General features: G+C 25.7%; 1 protein-coding gene across 1 annotated transcript in view; it reads left to right on the top strand.

The window, feature by feature from the left end:
- Positions 1-9,419, top strand: part of LOC145846099 (transient receptor potential cation channel subfamily M member 2-like) — a 25,567-nt gene extending 16,148 nt beyond the window's left edge. The window contains exon 19 of the mRNA XM_082953014.1: positions 9,352-9,419. Coding sequence (XP_082809140.1) covers positions 9,352-9,419 — 68 coding nt within the window. The remainder of the gene's footprint in view (positions 1-9,351) is intronic.
- Positions 9,420-23,159: the final 13,740 nt, after the last annotated feature.

Here is a 23,159-nt window from a genome sequence, read left to right on the forward strand (position 1 = left end):
ATTCTTCAGCTTTATATTAAATTCTAACATACAGTGTATTCACTAAAAAATATTATTACCGCTAGAAGCAATCTTAATTATTTAGTTATGAAATTATTTATTATTATTAAAATATTAAACTTTATTTATAGTTTATAAATGTATAATCTATAAAAATATAATGTTACAGATATGAAATTTGTATGCTTTTTTTTTATGTATAATTTGTTTATTACTGCTACATTTCCTTATAACTTTAAATTCAGACTTGAAAGTTTTATTTGTTTCTCCTTTCATAGATGTGACTTAAAATTAATTTTTGTTCGTTTCTTAAAATATATGATTTTACGATTTCAATAGATTTCTAATGACTTTTCACTACTTTTAAACATACGTTAATGATTTCATTATAAAAGTTAAAAAAATAAGGTTCAGGTACTCTAGTCATAACAGTAAAAGTTCATAAGATTAAGAAGTAAAAAACTAATAGTAAAAATTATAGTTTAACACTCAGTCAGGCTGCCTCATTAGTAAAAGATTTAATTTTTTTGCTTGACTAAATGCAAGAGTTTTAGATAACCAAAATTTAATTATTTCTACAAAATGTAAACTTTATTGAGTACACTTCTGCTATACGTTAGCAGAACGTCGACTTTACCGAAGGAGGAAAAATCGACATCTTTTACTTTCGATGCCTCCATTGTACCTTTATAACTCAATGGCTACAAAATGACACCAATTATATAATCGTTATGTACCCTACCCTTTACCGGCATATACTTAGCTGGTTTGGTGGTATTTTTAGGATTGGCAAAAAACTAATTTGTAGTATCCAACTTTAAGTTTTAAGAACGCCTGCAAGCGCGACCTAAAAAGCTTGAGTGTCAACACTGATGAGTTAAAAGAGCTGGTTAGTGACCGTGAATAAAAGATAGTTTTCCAACTAGAAAGAAAGATAGAAAGACAAAACCTAAAAGAATAATGCTGCATTACTGTTTTATTTTTTGTTTTAGCACTGCTTAACACTTTTATCAATCTGTTAAACATCAAAGTTCAATTATCGAGTCTTGAGGCAACTCAATGCTCGGTTCCAACTCAACAACATCCGATTTAATTTTTTTTTTTCATTCTGCATTTCACTTGTATCTTCTTTTTTAAGTTTTAAAGTCCAAGCTACTGTTTTTCCGCATTCGGGACATTTGCTTTAAATTTTTTCAACCTTTTTTACATTAACGCAGACATTGTAAAGGCTGTTTTTGCAGATGTAGCATCGTAAAGGCTTTTTTTAACTTCAATTTGTGACTTTCAGCAATTATTGTCTGTATGTTTCTACTTGTATCTCCTTTCAAAACTTTTCTACCAAATACAAATTTTTCAAATGATGCTTCTCAAGATTTCTTTGCTTTTTGCATTAAATGGGTACACTTTTTTTTATATCTGGATGTCTTTCTTTAATTAACTTTACAGACTAAATTGAAAACAAATGGATTTCTGCGTATCTTTTGGACTCAGAAGCTCGTTATTTGAATTTTTCTTTTTACAGCAACACAATTATCTTATTTTGCTGATAAAGTTCCAAAAAAGCCCTAAATCCATGATTTTGATAATGTTAATTATTAAACAGAAATATTTAATAATTTTTATATAGAGCGACTACACCAGGGGTCGGCAGGCAGTTGGTGCTCGCGGGCCAAATTTCAAGTTTTCAAAATCTTCGCGGGCCACAGTTTTAGTTTTAGTGATACTTAAATAATCTTTTGGTTTTAGTTTTGGTCACACCAGATATAATTTTACTTTTATATACTTTATTACTTAAAATGACTTTTAGCTACACATATAATGCCTATTTTATTATAAAAATGTCTTATTGGAATACACTTGAGTCTAATAAAATATGTACTTTCTTAAAAACTTAATAAGTTAAACTTAATAAGTTATTTTCATTATTTTACTTGCAACCTAACTCTCTCTAAAAACCGAGCTTGAAAAACATTTATGGATCACTTTTATACATTTTTTATATTATGAACCACCTTTTCATATTTTAAAAAATGTTAGCTTTTGAAAATAGTTTTTGCGTTTTAAATATTTGCATTCTTTTGAAAATTCAGTAATTAGTTAATTAAATAAATTTAATACCTATTTATACTGTAGATAAGTTAAATCAAGATTTTTAACATAATTAATGCTCGAATACTTTAATAAAATACTTTATTAGTAATTAACTAGTCTTTTACACGGTTGCCACTTTAAAAGCAAAAATGTCTGAGTTATATTAAAGATTATTATAATTTTAAATAGCTTAAAACATTCTGTTAATCAAGCTTATATACATAACTATTATATCATTATGATAAAAAAGCACAATATGTGAATAGACAAAAAAATTACAATTAATAAACTACACTACTGTCATAAAAACTATTCTTAGAATTCAAATATTTATTGAAAGTGTTTGAAATAAAAGTTTGAGATACACCTGAGGTTTATAAAAATTTCTTAAGCAGCTTTAACCTAGTCTGAGTTTTTTTTTTAAACTAGCCTGAATGTTTTGCAACCATGTTTACAATAAAGTTCACAAAATAAAGAAATATCGAAGTTTATTTACAGTGAATTAATTATATAACTAAAAAATTATTTTAATTCAGCTTAAATGGACAACTAAGATTTTAAACATTTTTAACAAATATATATAAAAAAATATTATTAAGCTATCTATGAATTAGAAAAACCTATTTTTTATTGAGCTTTATAGCAATTCTTTATCTGCTATAAAAATACTGCGTACTTTTTACTTTAAAGGTTCTCAAAGTTCTCGACTTAAATGAAAGGAGAATGATCAATGATATTTAAAAATTTTATTACAATACAATGTTTCACTCGTTTAAAAAACGAGATCTTCAGTTGTTTAAAATCTTATTCAAATAGAAAACTCAACAACACTATTTACAACAACAAATGGAAAATTTTACACCACATCGGACACATAAGGAAACCCCATCTATTTAAATGAAGTATAAAAATACTGCATTTAAAAAGAGCATATGTGAGTTATAAGACGAGCTATAAGAACTACAATACGTTAGTTTGGAGTTATTGCGAGAACAAAAAAAAAAATTGCTTGGGTCAGCTTCAACAACGCACATTATTTTTTTCAGTAACTACAGACTGATCAGAAAAAACTGTTGAGGTAAGTTATAAAGTAGGAAAAGTAATTACTAAAAACAGATACCGTTTAGAGTTGAATACTTATTTAAACAATTTGTGTTGGCGTTAATAAAATATTTTTGTTAATCTTCAATATCAACAAGCAGTCATGTTTAGTAATTGTCTGAAGATTATTAAGCCTCATAACCCAAATTAGGACTTCATTAACAAAAATCAATCTGTTAAGATGAGAGAATTTTATATACAGGTGGTTTTCCTAATTTTGACATTTTAGAAACATTTCTAGGTGCAGTTCCAATACAAAACACAACAATAGGTCAAGAAACTTTAAAAGCAAAGGGGCAAGGCACCAATATAAAGTTTTAAAAAATACAACTTTTTGCTTCTATCTTTCGTATAAAAGTAATTCACTTTTATATTTATAAAATTAATATAAATAATAACTTAAATTATATCAGCTACAAAACTTAAAATTTAAAATATACTTTAATTCAAACCAACACTGTGCATTGAACAAAACGTACATCATAAACTTAATTTACCACTCTTTGAAGCAAAAAGTCAGTCTGAGTGACCAAAACTAGCCTAATATTTTAGCATACAAAAAGCAATTCAAGCCAAAAACTGAAAAATGACTAAATTGGCCTAAGATTTGAATTCTTCACACAGTCATAGTTTGAGTGTGTGACAATTTTTTTTTGATCGAATTTAAACTATTATGATCAAAAATGTACAAACTTATAAATTACTGTTTCTCAATCTAGTTTATAATAAGTAGGTATATGTTTATATCAGTATGCAACGTATAAAAATTAATTTATTTTGCCAAAAAGATAGTTTGAAAAATGAGAAAGTATACCTAACAAAAACTTTTTTAATTTATGTCATATATATTGTTTTAGGTTCTTCTGTACACATTTAGATATTACACGTAGAAACAATAATTTTAGAAAAATTGTTCATTAATTAAATTTTATCTCGTTAAGTATTAAATAAAAAATTGTCTAAAATATGAGATTCTTTGTTAATTGGTGTGCATAGGAATTCATTTAAAATGCAAAGAAATCCGTTTAAAAATCAAAGTGTCAAAAAAAAACTTAGCCTTATTCATTATTATTATGTTATTTAAATGTTTTTGAGCACACTAAAATATAATATTTAGTAATAAAACATCTGTGATAGAAACTTAGATATAAAAATGTGTAAAAAACAAAACTGTTTAGAAATACATATTAGTAAATTACTGTGCATTACTTTTGTACAAAACGGAAAACATTTACATTTAGTTTTTTTACTAAATAGGTACTACATAACTATCTTACTAATTCGAAGCACTTTTTTCACTGTTTTTTCAGAAATTAATTTGCTGTTGTATGAAGAAATTTATAATGAAATTGAGAAAAAAAACCTGGTGGAATGCTAACCTGTCTTTTTTACATTTTTAAGCTAGTTCAGTAAAGTTCTTTAATTCTTTTAAAATGTGTTACAGGACTTAAACTAAATTAATCAAAGAAATTCAACTTAAAATATAGTTTCGCTCAGCGGGCCACATTTACATGCTCGCGGGCCGCAAAATTTTCTTTCACGGGCCGCATTCCATTCAAAAAAATAACGTGCTCGCGGGCCGCATTTGGCCCGTGGGCCGCAGTTTGCCGACCCCTGGACTACACTAAAGCTAAAAATTTACGAACATATACAAAACTTGACTTAGAAAAAAATTACATAAATATAGTTTTGTTTGTTTTCGATTTGGACTTTCAAATAGTTTGCTTCCACGTATTACTACCATGAAAATAGAAATAAAATCATCAGTTATTTTATATGAAATTAAATGTTATAATATTAATCTTGGTCTACATTGTAATACGCATGAAAAAATTTCAAGGTTGAAATATCATTATTTACTAATAATCGAGAAATGCTTAAAACATCTTTTAAAAACTAATTTTACTAGTTTTCTACTCTATAAACAATTTACGTTTAATTTAGTTTTGACAAAGATATTTTCACCATTTAAAGTTAACAGTTTTCTTTTTATTTTTCAGTAATTTCCAAAAAATGTTTAAATTATATTAAGGTTTATGTTTGAGGCTTTTAATTGAACAAAAATAGTACTCAACTTATTTTAAAATAAAAAGACAAAAATACGAGATTAATTATTCAAGATTTTTATTTGCAAAACTAAGTATTTTAAGGTTTCTATTTGATTAAGATTTAAGCTGTAACTGAAAATCCCTTTAAGATTTTAGCAAATTAAAATCTTGAATAATTAATCGCGTATATTAGTTATATTTAGTGTTTTAATTAATTTTTAGAAAAATGAGGCAATTTTATGAATTTTTTGTACAATTTTTAAACGACTTTGTGCCTGACTACAAACTAAAATATTCCTTTTATGCTATCATTTATAAATTCTTTATTTTATTAAACTTTTAATGCTTCTTGATTGACTTAAAATAAAAGAGAATTTCTATCATTTAGAAAAAAAATATCACAAAGTACAAATTAAAAAATATATGAGTAAATTATACCAATTAAAGTAAACAATTTTTACCGACAAGTTTACATTACAAAGTAAACATCAGACTCTATAACATAATACTAAAGCACAATTTTAAATTTATAAAGTTGAGCGAGTTCAAATGTGCATTGAGTTGTACAAATCAAAACTTATTCTTAACTGTTTTAAACTTAACCGTTTTACTTTTCATGGGCTTGACATATTTCTTATACTTTACTTTTCTAAATGCCATTTCTTATTTATCACACTTATTACGGTGGGTAGTGATCAGTTTATTTGGGAAGCAACTTAATATTTCCAGTCCATCAACACAAAAATCTACTTCATTTATAGAAACTGCAGGCCAAATTATTCTTAAATTATTTTCAAAACACCTACCAGCACAAGGTAAATTATTTGAAAAATTCAACAAAACTCCATCGAGCTTCACTTGTAGTTCTTTTCTTCAAAATTAATTAGAAAGTTTTTTACGTATTTTACCATATTTGCGATTTAAACCCGAATTCAACTCAATTGTTTGTGGACTTTCAAAAAGCTCTGTTATTACTAAACAGCTCATCAAGTGATATTGAAATCCATTTTTTGATACTTTTTAATAAATCAGAAAGAAATTTATACTCAATTTGTTTAAAATTTAATAATGTTGGCAAAAAAAAAAGTTTGCTTTTTTTCTATCGTTAATTTCATCTAATGATGTACCATATAGTTCACGAAAACTTAAACTAAAAGGAAATTTTGACAAAAAATTCAATTTTTTCCTTCTAGATTCTCTGTTTAATAACTTCACTAAGCAGTCTACAAGATTTATAATATATAAAAACTTTCTAAAAAAGCAGCTTATATTTAAGCAACGTTCAGTTGTTTTTGTTTTTTCAACAAAATATTTCTGATTCTTATTTGAAAACGAACGGACGCAATCATCATCGAAATACTTTTTAAGAATTTGGTTCACAGAGGTCACTGAACTGAAGTGAATAGCAGTAAAAGATTTTTCAATTTCTACGTTGAGTACATCTGTGATTCCATCATTTTTAGTGTCTTTTTAAAACCATTCTGGTTATTATAAGTATCTGTAATGTTTGTTGTACACCATATCAAAATTGCAAAAGTTTTTTTCTTTCCAATTAAAGTTAACTTTTACTTCGTTTTTTAATGTTAATATTATCAGAAATTACCAGCAACTTTTGTCTATATGTTTCTACTTGTATCTCCTTCTGAAACTTTTCTACCAAATACAACTTTTTCGAATGATACTCTTCAAGAAATGTTTTACATTTGGTATTAAATGGGAATACATTTTTCTTATCTGAATATCTTTGTTTTATCAATTCTACAGATTTGATTGAAAAAAAATGGACTTCTGCGTATCTTTTTGACTCAAGAAGATCATTTCTTTGAATTTTGACATCAATTATATCAGTGACACCAATATTTTTAATTTTCTTAACTATTTCAACTTCACTCGTACCAGATCCAATCCACCAATGAAAAGCGAGTATTTGTTTCCATGGTAATCAAACTTAAGAGATGTGTCCAAATGACAGTTCTCAAACATAAAACTACTTTGACGATTACTCATGCTAGAAAAACTATTTATTTTTTGATTTTGATTAAGTATAATATATAGAAACTAAATAGTAAATAAACTTTAACTTCTACAACTAATACCGGCTTAAGTTTAAGTCGAAAAGTGTAGAAAATATATAAGCAGAACTACAGTTGTTGACTAAAAGTAAGACTAAGTATTTTGATATAAATAATTTTAATATAAGATAAGCACTGCTATAAATCAATAAAGTTATAGTTTTCTTTACAAAAGTGCAAAAAGTCGGAACTACAACAATTTGCATTGGTTTTCTAAACATATCTAAAAACTTTTTTCAAAAGAATATCAGTCAAAATAAATTTTAAATATAGCAATTAACTTAACTATTTAGAAGCATTATAGTGTATATTGAGTCGAAAAACAAATTATAATTTATTTTTTAATCTTTTAAAACTTACGTTTGCTTTAGTATGTTTCAAACTTAGTAAACTTTGTAACACACAATGTTTCAAAATAAAATTGAAAAACTATTACATTTTAAAACAAACCTAAGCTGATACTATACATTTCTTAAAAAAAGTTATATTTCTAACAATACTTCAAACAAACAGTTTTAATATTTATTTGAAATAGAAACATTTACACATAATTAAAAAAAACCAATATATCAAATTTTACCAATTTTTAATATTAGTTTTGAAATAGATAGTTTTAAATATTTACATCTTTAACTAAAACGAACTATTTATTAAAACTAAAAAAAATTAGTCAACAATTCTTTAAAAAACTGTAAAACACAACTTTTTAAAACATATGTTAATGATTTCATTAAAATAGCTAATAAAACATTAGGTCCAGAATTCTAGGCTGAATGTTAATAGTTCAGAAGCTTAATAATTACTAGTACTAACAAAAAAAAGTAATTCAATTTTAAGGTAGGATGTCGCGTTGGTAAACTTTCAAGCACATTCGCTCGACTAGATGCAATAACTTGGGGTAACCAAAGTTTAAGTATTTTCATCAAGTTTAAACTTTATTGAGTCTATGTTAACTGGTATGGTGACAATTTCAACCCCTGCACAATTCCCTCTCAAAAATTTTAATTCTTTCAATTTGTTTTTTATTTTTAATACTTTTATTTATTTTTATTTATTTTTTTTTTATATACTGTTACCCCTTAACGTTGGTCGGTGAGCGATTTCCGGATTTGACTTAGTGGGATTTGATCGTGGGTGGGAAATGAGCGGTTTCTATGTAAAATGTACTCAAGATATACGGTACTTGTCGAAGGTATAAGGGTAAGAAAATCAACAATCTCTACTTAACATGCTTCCATTGTATCCATAGAACTCGATGGCAACAAAAAACTACCAACAACTTAATCGATATGTACCTCACCCGCAAATAGCTTAGGTTTAGAAATATTCTAAGGATTACTGAAAAGCGAATCTGTCGTCCAACTATTTTTCCTTTTAAGGATGTCTGCAAGCACGACCTAAAAATCTTGTGTGCGAGCTTTTATGAATGAAAAAAGCTAGTTAGTGACTGCGACGAATGGCAGTCTACTAAAAAAGACTCAAAGAGAGAGAGAGGAAGGCTTATTATTAGCTCGATATAATTTTAAATAAAAACTTAAAAATAATAAAGATTTAAAAAAGATAATATATAACACACGATAAAGTTTGATATGAAGAAAATTCCCTAGTTATAAAGAATGTTTAAAAATTATTATTAATAGAACTTTTTTATTTGGATGTTTATTTTTTTGTGAAAAAAATTCATGTAAGTGTAAGTAGTAGTAGTTTGTATTTAGACATTTTTCTACTTGTATAAAAGGAAGAAAAAAACAACTAATATTAGAGTTTTTATGTTTAATAAAAAAAAAGTTTTTTTTTTTTAACTCAATGGTGACTTTATAATTTAATGAGTATAATAGAATCAGACAAATATTTTTTTTTCCAGTGAGATCAAGTTGTTCTAATGTTCATTTTTCTTCGTCTATATCGTAAAAAGCTGTTTTTAAGAATCCATGTCTTCTATCATTGTTTTTTCTTTTAAAACTGAAAACTTGTTAACTAAACTTTCATATACCTCAAATGCTTCTTGTCTCCAAAAACAAAAATTTTATTTTTGATAGCCACCAACTTGTGGCTATCTCCTATGTGCATCGTGTTTGGCATGCAAGTCCACAATTTTTCCTCATGATCAGACACCTCAGCAGAGTTTAAACAAAAAATATATTTAAAACTACCCCTCGCACACAGCCCACATTGAAAACCTTGCTGGCTGCTCTTTTGTTTTTCCCGCACGTGTTTCGTTTTAGCGTGCGAATTTCAAGCACCAGTCAACAGATCGCACACACCACTACTTTCATTCCGCCAATCATGTAGATTTTATCCATGAGAGCGCAAAAGCTCAATAGACACCGACCAAATTAAATCAGACCGATATCTTTTCCATTTCTTAGAACTTAAAGAATTCGTAGAAACATGTATATTAATTAACTGACATTAAAATTAAAGACAGAAAAAATGAAAGAAATAAACAAAGGATAGTTTGAATGAAAACTATAACAAATTTATTTGAATTAAGTTTTCTTAAGTAAACACATAACTTAGCTTGGTTTACTTTTCTATTCTTTCATTTTATTGGTTGTTTAATTTCTTAAGATTTAAAGGTTAAATTAAATATATTTTAGCTCGTAATAAATTAAAAAAGCACGTTGTGTATGACTCGATAACCGAAAGGTTTTCGTACACTCAGAGTCCCTTATACCATACTTTTGAGCGCTTTTTTATCGTTCAATAAACAATCAAAATCAGTTAGTGAAAGTTTAATAAAGTTACTTATTAAAAAAGTATTTAAGTTCACTTGAAAAGGAGGATTTTTAAATAGATAAAAAAATGCAAGAGAGATATGAAAAAAGAAGTTCGATGAGCAAAAATTCGTTCTATACACCAGGTCATTAGAATGGAATATTTTAGCTTTTATTTTTATTATGTTAAGTTAACTAATAGTATACTAAAAATAAAAATTAAAGTAAATTTAAGGAATTTAACCAAAGTATTAAGAAAAAACTATCTACCATAAAGTCCAAAGGTTTTCCTCATCATCAAACACCTCAGCAGAGTTTAAACAAAACTTCTCTTTCCAGCTACCCGTACACAACCGCTCTGCCAGTGAAACTGCGCTGGCTGCCTTTCTTGTTACCCTTGTAGTTTTTCGCGCGTGTTCGTTTAACCAGTGCAAACTCCAAGCGCGAGTCAACAGATTGCACGTAAAACTACTTCACTCGCCAGTTGTGCAAGTTTTGTCCTTGAGAGCGCAACGCTGAATGAACACCGATTAAATCAGACCGACTCTTGTCGACTTGTTAGTTATTGGAGTATACTTTGAGATATTGACAAATAAAAAGAATATAAAATACGGACAAAATTACAAAAGAAATAAATCCATGATATTTTCACGAGAACTGTAGTAAAATATCTATATTTTAAAAACAGTCCATGAAATCCATAAAAATGAAAATTTAATAAAGTTAATTTAAAAAAATTATTTAAGTGAAATTTAAATTAAATAATAAAAAAAAAAAATAAAAGAGACATGAAGTAAGTAGCTCGACGACCGAACGGTTTTTTATACGAAAAGTTTAAGCGTTAAATTTTTTTTTGTGTCCAATAAACTAGTAATGTAATAGAATTAAAATAAAGTAGGGTACGAAGTTAAAAACATCAATCAAGAAATACAGAAAATTCACTAACCTTCAGTTTTCTTAGACTTTATAACCTATGCAATTAAGATAAATTTCAGTTAATTTAGCAAACTTTATGTTGTAAGTTTTCTTTAAAAAATTGATATGTTCACGATGCGCATTATAAAATATATAATTAGCAACTTATAAAATAGGCAAAATCTGTAAGAAATACAAAAAGTTAATGAAAAATTTAGCTATTTATATTGAATTAAGTAAAAAAAAGTAAGTATAAAAGTTTTATTACTGAATTAAAACAGATGCATGTTTTATTTACACAGTGACGTATTGTTTTTTTTAATTATGTATATATTAATAAACATTGTTACTATACTTAATGTTATTAAAAAGGATATATTTTATTTAAATGCTATGTAATTAAAAAATTAAAACGAGAACGCATATTCAAAACTGTGAAAATTGTCGTATTTGGTAAATTAACTTATCTGTTAGAAATTCGACTGATTTCAAGTTGTTTTGAACTCTACATAAACAAAAAACATTTTTTGGACACGTATTAGTCAGCTAAAATTTGTTCTTTAAGATAAATTTTACTAGAAAAATGCCAGCAACCAAAAATTTAAACACTAGTTATTTTTTAATCGGTTTTGTGAAGGTATTTATTGTTTTAAAGTTATACAAAGGATGATAAAGTTTAACTACATATTATTTTATTTAATTATAGCGAATTCCAATAAATAACAAAGATGTTGAAAAAAATCTTATTCATGATGATTTTCATTATATACTAAAAAAAAACTATTTGTCTTTTATATTTTCATTCTATTAAATCTTTGTTTTATAAAATTATAAATGACTTTTGATTAGAATAAGGAAAAAAAAAGCATTACTAGCATTTTAAAAAACAGTTTTACAAACTTAAAGTTAAAAAATATCTCAGTAAATTATGCCAATAAAACAAACAATTTTTACCGAAAAACTTTACTTTGCAAAGTTAAGATCAGATTTTATAACATAACACTAATGCACAACTTAAGACAAATTTAGTATAAACATAATTGTATAAATAAAACTCATATATACAAAGTATAATAATGAATTTTACTTTACGAAGACATAAGTAAATTTATAACATAAAACAAATGTAGCTTTTATCAAAGTAAGTCAAATTGATCCTATTATAATTTGTTTCAACATCTAAAACCTAATCTTTTTACTTTTTATGGGCTTGACATATTTCTTAAACTGGACTTTTTCTACATGCCTTTTCTTTTCATCACGGTTTTTACCTTGTTTAGTGATCGATTTATTTGGGAAGCAGCTCAAAATTTCCAATCCATCAACACAAAAATCTACTTCGTTTTTAGAAAATTCAGGTAAACTTCCTAAAAAATCATTAAAGCACCAACCCAGAAGTAACGCTCCGGAAACACGAGATAACTTATTTGAAAATTCAAAAAAATACAATTGAGCTTCACTGTAGTTCTTTTCTTTAAAATAGATTAAAAAGTTTTTTACGTATTCATACCATCTTTTCGACTTGAACCCGACATTCAACTCAATCGTTTGGGGATTTTCAAAAAGCTTGTTATTACTAAACAGCTCAACAAGTGATATTGAAATCCATTTTATGATACTTTTTAATAAATCAGAAAGAAATTTATACTCAATTTGTTTAAAAGTTAATGTTGTTGGCAAAGTTTGCTTTTTTTCTATTGATAATTGTATTCAATGATGTACCATATAGTTCATCATAATTTAAACTACAAGGAAATGCTGACCTAAAATTCATATTTTTCCCTTTAGATTCTCTGTTTGATAACTTAACTAAGCAGTCTACAAGATTTATAACATATAAAAACTTTTTAAAAAAACAGATTCTGTTTGAGCAACGTTCAATTGTTTTTGTTTTTTCAACAAAATATTTCTTGTTCTTACTTGAAAATGAACAGACGCAATCATCATCGAAATACTTTTTTAGAATTTGGTTCACAGATGTCACTGAACTGAAGTAAATAGCAGTAAATGACTTTTCAATTTCTACGTTGAGTACATCTGTGATTCCATCACTTTTTAGTGTCTTTTTAAAAGCATTCTGGTTATTATAAGTATCTCTAATGTTTGTTGTACACCCTATCAAAATTGCAAAAGTTTTTTCTTTCCATTTAAAATTAACTTTTACTTCGTTTTTCAATGTTACATTATCTGAAGTTATCAGCAGTTTTTGTCTATATATTTTTACTTGTATCTTCTTTTTAAACTTTTCTACCAAATACAACTTTTTCAAATGATACTCTTCTAGAAATTTTTTACTTTTGGTATTAAATGGGTATACTTTTTTCTTATCTGCATATCTTTGTTTAATCAACTTTACAGATTCAATAGAAAACAAATGGACTTCAGCGTATTTTTTTGACAGAAGAAACTTGTTTCTTTGAATTTTGACATCAATTATATCAGTGACACCAATACTTTCAATTTTCTTCACAATTTCAAATTCACTTGAACCAGGGTCCAATCCACCAATAAAAAGCGAGTATTTGTTTCCATGGTAATCATACTTGAGAGATTTTTCCAAATAAGATTCTTCCGATTTCAAACTACCTTGAATATAAACCAGCATACTAACTTCTAACTAACAACATAAATACTACTATCAGAGAATATTTAGTTACTAAAACTAACTTTTAAAATTAATGAATGCCTTAGCTTAAAATTAAAAATTTAAACGGTGTAGAAAGTATACAAGCAGACTTATAATTGTTAAGTAATATTTTTTTCTCTAGTTATTTTACATTAAAAAATCTGCTAAGCACTACAAAATCTACAAATTTTGTTTTACATAACGCAGAAATTCAGAACAATAACAATGTTTATTGGTTTTTTAAGTCTACCTACGTGATAAAACTAATAAAAAACATTTAAAAAAACTATCAATAAAAAATGCATTTAAAAATCAACAATGTTTTATGTTTTAATTACTGCAACTTATATTGAATCAAAATACGAATATACATTTTTATTTTATATTTTTTTTCAACCTCACTTAAATCTGTACATGCTTTCTTATATGACATAGTGCACACAATTTGTTGAAATTATGAAAGATCACTAATTTTAAATTATAATGCCTATGCTGTTACTTACACGTTTTATTACTAAATTCTTATCATTAATAATGTTAATTAATTTAAATAGTTATTTAATAACTAAAGTTTTGTATAAAATTTTAGACACCCATAGTAATTTAATAAATTTTACCAATTTTAAATGTAGTATAAGTGATAAAGTAAAAACTTTTTAACATTTATATATTTAACTTAAAACAAAAGTGTTTATTTAAGTTAAATTTACTAACAGCAAATTTAAAACATAATATAGTTAAAAATAAAAACAAAACGATTATCTAAGCCTAATATTAAAATGCACTTTTTTGCTTTTATTTCCGCTTACACATAAAATATACGATAATTTATTAAGCAGGTTTGTTTTTGTGTATTTATTTAATTCAAAAACGCAAATTTTTGTAAATCTAAATATAAAGTTTTTATTTCTTAGTAACTTAACTTAGCTTAATACACGTGTAATTTTCATCTTAAATGTATTCATTTCGATTATACCTAGTAAGGTATCATTCGGCTTAGAACAACAGCTAAGCTTCTTTTGATTTTGTAGTTGAAAATGGAAGCTTCATGTTAAAAACAAATCTTTTTTAATCTAAATTTGTTCATGTTACATTTTTACTGCTCTTTGAACACGTCTATGAACACTTAAAGTTTGAGTATAAAAACTTTTATTTTTATTGTTGAGTTCGTGTTTTGTGATGAAACTATCCATAAAAGTTCATTACTAATAAAAAAAAAAGATTTTAAACTAAAATGTTGGTATGAATATATCACAATATTTACAACTTGTATAAGTTTTGAAAAGTAAGCATAAAATTTTCGATGGTACTTAATAAATCTAAATTATGCTGGTTATTGTATATTTTATAGTTTATCAGTTTTCTAATATATTGCTAGATTTATTTAGTGTTCAGCTTTCTAGAGAGTTGAAAATTAATAAACTTCTGAACAAAATAAATCCATTTTAAAGTATTTTTTCAACTGTTCTTTATAAATAAATCTTCAAAGACTTTGTTGGACACTTATGCAAAATTTTACTTTCCCTAAGGCGTCAAAATTTAAACAAAAGTATAAGTCAACAGAATGCACGCACACTACTTTCAAACCGCCAATTATGTAGGCTTTATCCATAAAAGCGCAAACGCTAATTAATAAATAAATTTAGAAAATAAATATATGATGCTATGAATGACGACTGTAAATAAGTAACTTACAATAATAAGTCAAAAAGTACATGAAATCCATTAAATAAAGTTAATCCATAAAAAATTATTAGTTATTTATTATATGTAGTTAGTTAGTTAATTTAATAAAGAATAAAAGAGGTATGTAGTAAGTAGCTCGATATCCGAAAATTTTTTTTATACGAAATACGTGAGCGTTGATAATTTTGTTGTATATAATAAACTAATCGTGTAATAAAAAAAAAAACAGAGATCGAACTTAAAAACATCTATTAAAGTGTAAAGAAAAAAAGTTTACGGTATTTAGTTACCTTAGATTTAATTACTTTTTATATAGAAACTTCAGTTAATTATGCAAGTTTTGTAATTTATTATATAAAAGCTGTTATATTCACGATGCATATCATTTCTTACATTGTTAACAGCTTACAAAAACAATCTTGCAAGAAAACAAAAATTGTTAAAAGAACAATATAGTAATCTATAGCAAATTCACTTTAGTTAAAAAATATAAAGTAAGTATAGAAATTTTAGCCCAAAAAATAGTTTAATATAAGCATATAATTTTAGCAAAGCGACAAATATATAATTGATTTTTTAAATTCATTTAATATTTGTTTAACATTGTTAGTGTGTTTGATGTTATTGAAAAGATAGTTTAACCTTATTTAAATGCTTCTTGATTAGATAATCATAAGTTAAAGAAAAAGTTCAAAACCGTAGAATACACCATATTTTTTCAATTAACTTAATTGTTTCACACTCAGCAAGTTTTATGTAGTTTTAAGCTTTACTTCGATAAAAATAACTTCGATACTTTTTTTACTTGTTGGTTAGTTATTAAAATTCAAAAAATAAGTTTTAAAACACGTCTTGTTAAGGTATTTATTATTTTAAAAATGTAAAAACGAATTCAATTGCCTTATTTTATAGTTCTAGTTGCAGTTTCGAATATAATGTTTGTAGAAAATACTCATAGCAGATACGTTAATTTATCTACTAGATAATAAAACTACACTCACTTTGTATTTCATTGTATAAGGTATTTATTTTATAAAAATACAATTCCTTTGTGCAGAATATAAATAAATACAACTCTTATTTTATAAAACAATAAGAACTAAAAACACTTAGAATTAAAACATAATAAATCAAATTGTACAAGTTAAAGTAAACAATTTTTTACTTACAGTTATACCTTGCAAAAATTAATAACAAATTTTATAACAAATTAGTGCTTAACAATTGTGACCTATCAATGTATATCATGACGTTGATCTCATCAAAACTTATTTCAACAATTTATATTTAATGTTTATACTTTTCATGGGCTTAACATATTTCCTGTATACTTTTTCTGCATGGCCTTATTTTCATGTTGATAAATGACCTGTTTATCTTGGAAACAACTCAATATTTCCAAACCAGTAGCAAAAAACTTTTTAACCTTTAGAAAACCTTTAGAAACCCGAGATAATTCACTTGAAAATTAATCAAAATACTTTTCAGCTCTACTGTAGTTCTTTTCTTTAAAATAGATTAAAAAGTTTTTTACTTGTTCGTACCATGGTTTCGACTTAAACCCGACATTCAACTCAATCATTGATGGACTCTCATAAAGCTTGTTGTTACAAAACTTTTCGCTGAGCGCCATTGATATCCATTTTTTAATACTTTTTAGTAAATCAGTAAGGTAGTTTTTTTCACCTTTGAAATGATATTTACTCATTTCGAAATTTTTTGTTACCATACTCATTTGTTTTCTTTTTAATGATTCATCTACCATAGCTCTAGTGTTTAAGAACTTAAGGAAAAAACAGTTTTTGTTTATGCAACAGTTTAAATTTTTTGGGTTTTCAATAAAATATTTTTTATTCTTTTCTGAAAACGAGCGGACACAATTGTCGTCTAAATATTCTTTGAGAACAATTTCAACAGAATTTATTGAACCAAAATAAATAACAGTAAAAGACTTTTCAAATTTTAGGTTGAGTACATCTGTAATGCCATCATTTTCTAGTATAATTTTAAATGCTAATCTATTTTTAGCATCATCTGTAGCTTTTCTTGTGGTCCTGATCAAAACTGCGAATTGCGTTTCTTTCCATTTAAAATTAATTTTTTCTTCGGTTTTCAACTTCAAATTATCTGTGACTTTCAGCAGTTTTTGTCTATAATTTTCAACTTGTAATTCCTTTTCAAACTTTTCTACCAAATACAACTTTTTCAAATAAAATTTTTCCAGAATTTTTTTGCTTTTTGCATTAAATGAGTACACATTTTTCTTCCGCGAGTATCTTTTTTTAATCAACTTTACAGATTCAATTATAAACAAGTGGACTTAAGCGTATCTTTTTGACTCAAGAAACTCGTTTCTTTGAATTTTGACATCAATTATATCAGTGACACCAATATTTTTAATTTTCTTCACAATTTCAACTTCACTTCTACCAGGGTCCAATCCACCAATAAAGCGAGTATTTGTTTCCATGGTAATCATACTTAAGAGATCTGTCCCAATGACAATTTTCTAGTTTCAAATTAATTTGAAGATTACTCATGCTAGAAAAGCTATTTAACTTTGTTTTTGACTAAGTGAACAAATGGTAACTGAAGTCAAATGAAATTTGTTATGACCTTGACTTAAAGTTGAAAGATGTAGAACATGCATAAGTAGGATTATAATTGCTAAGTAACGTTTTTAACATTAGTAATTTTTTTAAAGATATCTTGTAAGCACAACAAAAATCTATGAAAATGCTTTACATATTGCAAAAAGTTAGAACATAAACAAAATTTATTGGTGTTAAAAATCTATCCACATGAAAAAACTGATAAAAAACTTTTTTTTAAGTTTATCATTAAAAAGTAAATTTTAAAACGAACATTTTTTCTAAGCACTTTAAACTGTATTTAGTCAAAAAAAAAATTTCAATTTATTGTTTTAACTATTTTGGTTTTTATTTTCTTATTTTCACTAAGTCTGTATTTGTTTTTTATATAACATAGTGCACATAATTTATTGGAATAAAATTAAAAATCACTAAAATTTAAACTTTAATACCTAAGCTGATACCTTAACATTATTTTTACTAAATTCTTTTCTATTATCTACATATTTAATTAATTAAATTACTTAATTACTTAAAATAAAAGTTTTAATTCTAGACAACCATTTAGCAACATCTACCAATTTTAGATGTTATAATCTAGAGTTATAATCTAAAGTAATTAATCTAAAAAAACTCAAGTCTTGACATGTTTAGCTGAAAATAAAACTGTTAATTTAATTTTAAAAATATTAACTTAAAAAGTATTTAACACAAAACTTAGTGAAAACAAAAACAAAACATTTTTAATGTTATTTAACCTGTAAACATTGTAATAAAATCTAAGATAAAAACCTTTTTAAACAGTTCTTTTTACTTTGTAGAGTTTTAATTTAAAAACTTAAGTGTTTGTGGAACGAACTATAGAGTTTTAAATGTTTGTTTTTTAGAATATTATTTAGTTATTTTTTGTAAAAGTAAAGAAAAAATATGATCATTTTGTAAGTTTAAATACTAAGACGAGCTAAATATTATTTAGTTTAAATAAAGGCTCTTAATTTTTGAGTCTGTGTTGAAAAATGGCAAATTTATGTTAAAAGTACAATCATAAATTAGTAATATTTGACTTCGTTAATGTAAGATTTTTTACTTAGTTTACCTCAATTATCCTCATGATTTATCAAAACATGTTTTTTTTTAGAAAACTCTTTAGTGACAAAACGTTTAATTAAATTCCATCAGTAACTGAGTAGAATGTTGGTTTTAAGTTTAAATATTATATGAAAGTTCAAAAGCTTTACTTGTTTAATGTTTGAAAAATTTAGAATAACATTTTAGCTTGACAAGTTTAACAGTTAATTTTTTTTTACCAAATTAATTTTAAATTTAAAAATATTAGATCTCTTAGAATACGATATCACAGCTATTGAAAATTGTATGTTTATACTTAATATATAAATTTGTGTTATAACGTTTTTTTTTTAATTTAAAAGATAGACTAAAACATTTTTCAGTTTTCAAATTGTAGATAATATAATTAATTTAAGTTTAATTGATTCATCTCTGAAAATAAAAAAACTTTCACAATTAAACGTTAAAAGTCTCCTTAACCATTTCCTCATGGTTTTCACAACTTATTAAAACATGATTTTAGTAATCTCTAAACTCTTTAATTAAACCTGGTATAGAATTATCGACTAAAACAAAGAAAGTGCACAAGTTTAAAGACTACAAGACTAACAATGAGAAACATAATTTAAATAAATACTGTCAAATTGGTAAAACTTCTATTTATTCGACTAAATGCCAGAATTTACGATGATCGAAGTTTTATTTACGGTAACACGGACCATAATAAGTGCGCAGAAAAATCAACACTTTCCACATACGATGCCTTATTCTTAAAACTCGATTCTTAGATCTTACAAAGATCACCAACAGGCAAGTGTATGTACTCGCCTCAGCCAATTTGAACATGTATTAAGAATTGACGACAAGGATATGAACCCAAAAGGTATGTTGTACACCTAGTTGGTTTAGAACAAAGTTTTAACACATCTTCTGAGCGCTAATTATCTTGAATATAATCAACTATGATTGAGTGGAGTTTGCGAATGACGCGACAAATATCAGTTTTATACCTACAAGAGAAATACCTAAAAGGCTGAAAGAGAGAGAAATGAAATATTAAAAAAAAAAATAAGTAGACGAATAAATCAAAGTTTCAATTAAATTTCTTTTTTACTATTTCATACTTTCTTGCATCGTGTATTATAGTATTTTTTGAGCACGTCTTACATTTTTATTCAATTGTCAAATACTAAAGTTCAATTTTTGAGTCTAAAGGCAACTCAATGCTCGGCTCCAACTCAATAATATCCGGTTTGAATTTTTCTTCATTCTGCATTTCACTTGTATCTTCTTGATTTAGTTTCGAAGTCCAAGCAATCGTCTTTCCACATTCGGGACATTTGCTGTTATTTGCATCGAAACAGTGTGAATGAAAATAATGTCCGCTTGTCTAAAATAACGGACATTTTTGTTCGATTTCCTTCAAATCTTCAATATTATAATTTTCGTCTTTTTGTTTACATTTTAAGCAGAAATCGTAAATTCTTTTGCAGGTGTAGCAAATATATGTTTGTATTTACTTTTTACAGTAACACATCTTATTTTGCTGAAAGAGTTCCAAAAAAAAAACATAATCCATGATTTTGATATTTATAATAAACAAAAGTAATATTTTTTTTTGTTGAACGATTACACTAAAGTCAAAAATATACAAACATTTACAAAAATTGACATAAAAATAAAATATTTTACAAAAAAACATAAATATATTTCTATTTGTTTTTGATTTGGACTTTCAAATAGTTTGCTTCCACGTATCACTACCATGGAAATAGAAACAAAATCATCAGTTAATTTATATAAAATTTAATGTTATAATATTAATTTTGGTCTACATTGTAATACGCATTAAAAAACTTTTATGGTTGAAATATCATTAGTTAATGATATTCGAGAAATGCTTAAAACATCTTTTAAAAACTAATTTTACTAGTTTTCTACTCTATAAATTGTTTACGTTTAATTTAGTTTTAACAAAGATATTTTCACCAATTAAAGTTAACAGTTTATAATTTTTCACTACTTTCTAAAACATGTATTAATTATATTAAAATTTATATTTGACGTTCTAAATTGAACAAAAATAGTTCTCAACTTACTTTAAAATATGGAAACAAAAGTACAAGATTAATTATTCAAGATTTAACTGTGCTAAAGTAGGATTCTATTTGAATAATATTTAGACTGTAACTGAAGATCCCTTTTACAGTTTAGCAAATAAAAATCATTAACAATTTATGTTGTTATTAGTTATATTAAGTTTTAAATATATTTAATTAAAAAAAAGAAATTTTATGAATTTTTTTTTTACAACATTTCAAATGATTTTGTGCCGACTAAAAACTAAATTTCTTCTTTACTTTCATTGTATGAAGTCTTTATTTTATAAAATTTTAAATGCTTCTTGGTTGACATAAAAGAAAAAGAGCATTACTATCATTTAGAAAAAATATCACAAAAAAAAAAGTATAAGAGTAAATTATACAAAATAAAGTAAACAATTTTTACCGACAAGTTTACATTACAAAGCTAATATCAGGTTCTATAACATAATACTAAAGCACAATTTTATATTTATTAAGTTGAGCAAGTCCAAATGTGCATTAAGTTGTACTTAACTTATCTAAACGTTTCAAACTTAACCCTTTTACTTTTCAAAGGCTTGACATATTTCTTGTACTGTTCTTTGTTTAAATGGCGTTTCTTTTTACCACACTTTTTACGTTGGGTAGTGATCGGTTTATTGGGAAGCAACTCAAAATTTCCATTCCATCAGCACAAAAATCTACTTCATTTATAGAAACTTCAGGCCAAGTAATTCTTAAAATATTTTCAAAACACCTACCAGCAGAAGGTAACTTACTTAAAAATTCAACAAAATTCCATCGAACTTCACTGTAGTTCTTTTCTTCAAAATAGGTTAGAAAACTTTTCACGTATTCATACCATCTTTCCGACTTGAACCCGACATTCAACTCAATCGTTTGTGGATTTTCAAAAAGATTGTTATTACTAAACAGCTCAACAAGTGATATTGAAATCCATTTTTTAATACTTTTTAATAAATCAGTAAGAAATTTATCCTCAATTATAAAACTTAGTTTTGATGGCAAAAATGCTTTTTTAGTATCGTTAATTCTATTTAATGATGTACCAAACCAAGTTTCAGAGTGTCTGTATTCATATTGTGCATCATAACTTAAACTAAAAGGAAATACTGAGGAATAATTCAATTTTTTTCTTTTAGATTCTCTATTTGATAACGTTACTAAGCTGTCTACAATATCTGTAATGTATAAAAACTTTCTAAAAAAACAGATTCTGTTTGAGCAACGTTCAATTATTTTTGTATTTTCAACAAAATATTTCTTATTCTTAGTTGAAAATGAACGGACGCAATCATCATCGAAATATTTTTTAAGAATACGGTTCACAGAGGTCATTGAACTGAAGTGAATAGCAGCAAAGGACTTTTCAATTTCTACTTTGAGTACATCTGTGATTCCATCACTTATTAGTGTCTTTTGAAAAGCATTCTGGTTATCATTATTATCTCTAACATTTGTTGTACACCCGATTAAAATTGCAAAAGTTTTTTCTTTCCATTTAAAATTAACTTTTACTTCGTTTTTCAATGTTACATTATCCGAAGTTTTCAGCAGTTTTTGTCTATATATTTTTACTTGTATCTTCTTTTTAAACTTTTCTACCAAATACAACTTTTTCAAATGATACTCTTCTAGAAATTTTTTACTTTTGGTATTAAATGGGTATACATTTTTCTTATCTGCATATCTTTGTTTAATCAACTTTACAGATTCAATAGAAAACAAATGGACTTCAGCGTATCTTTTTGACAGAAGAAACTCGTTTCTTTGAATTTTGACATCAATTATATCAGTGATACCAATGCTTTCAATTTTCTTCATAATTTCAAACTCACTTGAACCAGGGTCCAATCCACCAATAAAAAGCGTGTATTTGTTTCCATGGTAATCATACTTGAGAGATTTCTCCAAATAAGATTCTTCCGATTTCAAACTATCTTGAATATAAACCAGCATACTAACTTCTAACTAACAACATATATACTACTATCAGAGAATATTTAGTTACTAAAACTAACTTTTAAAATTAATGATGGCCTTAGCTTAAAATTAAAAACTTTAACGGTGTAGCAGACTTATTAATATTGTTAAGTAATATTTTTTTCTCTAGTTATTTTTAATTAAAAAATCTGCTAA

This window comes from Thalia democratica, unplaced genomic scaffold, assembly GCF_965202585.1.
Source record: "Thalia democratica unplaced genomic scaffold, ktThaDemo2.hap1.1 HAP1_SCAFFOLD_288, whole genome shotgun sequence".
NCBI classification, from domain to species: domain Eukaryota; kingdom Metazoa; phylum Chordata; class Thaliacea; order Salpida; family Salpidae; genus Thalia; species Thalia democratica.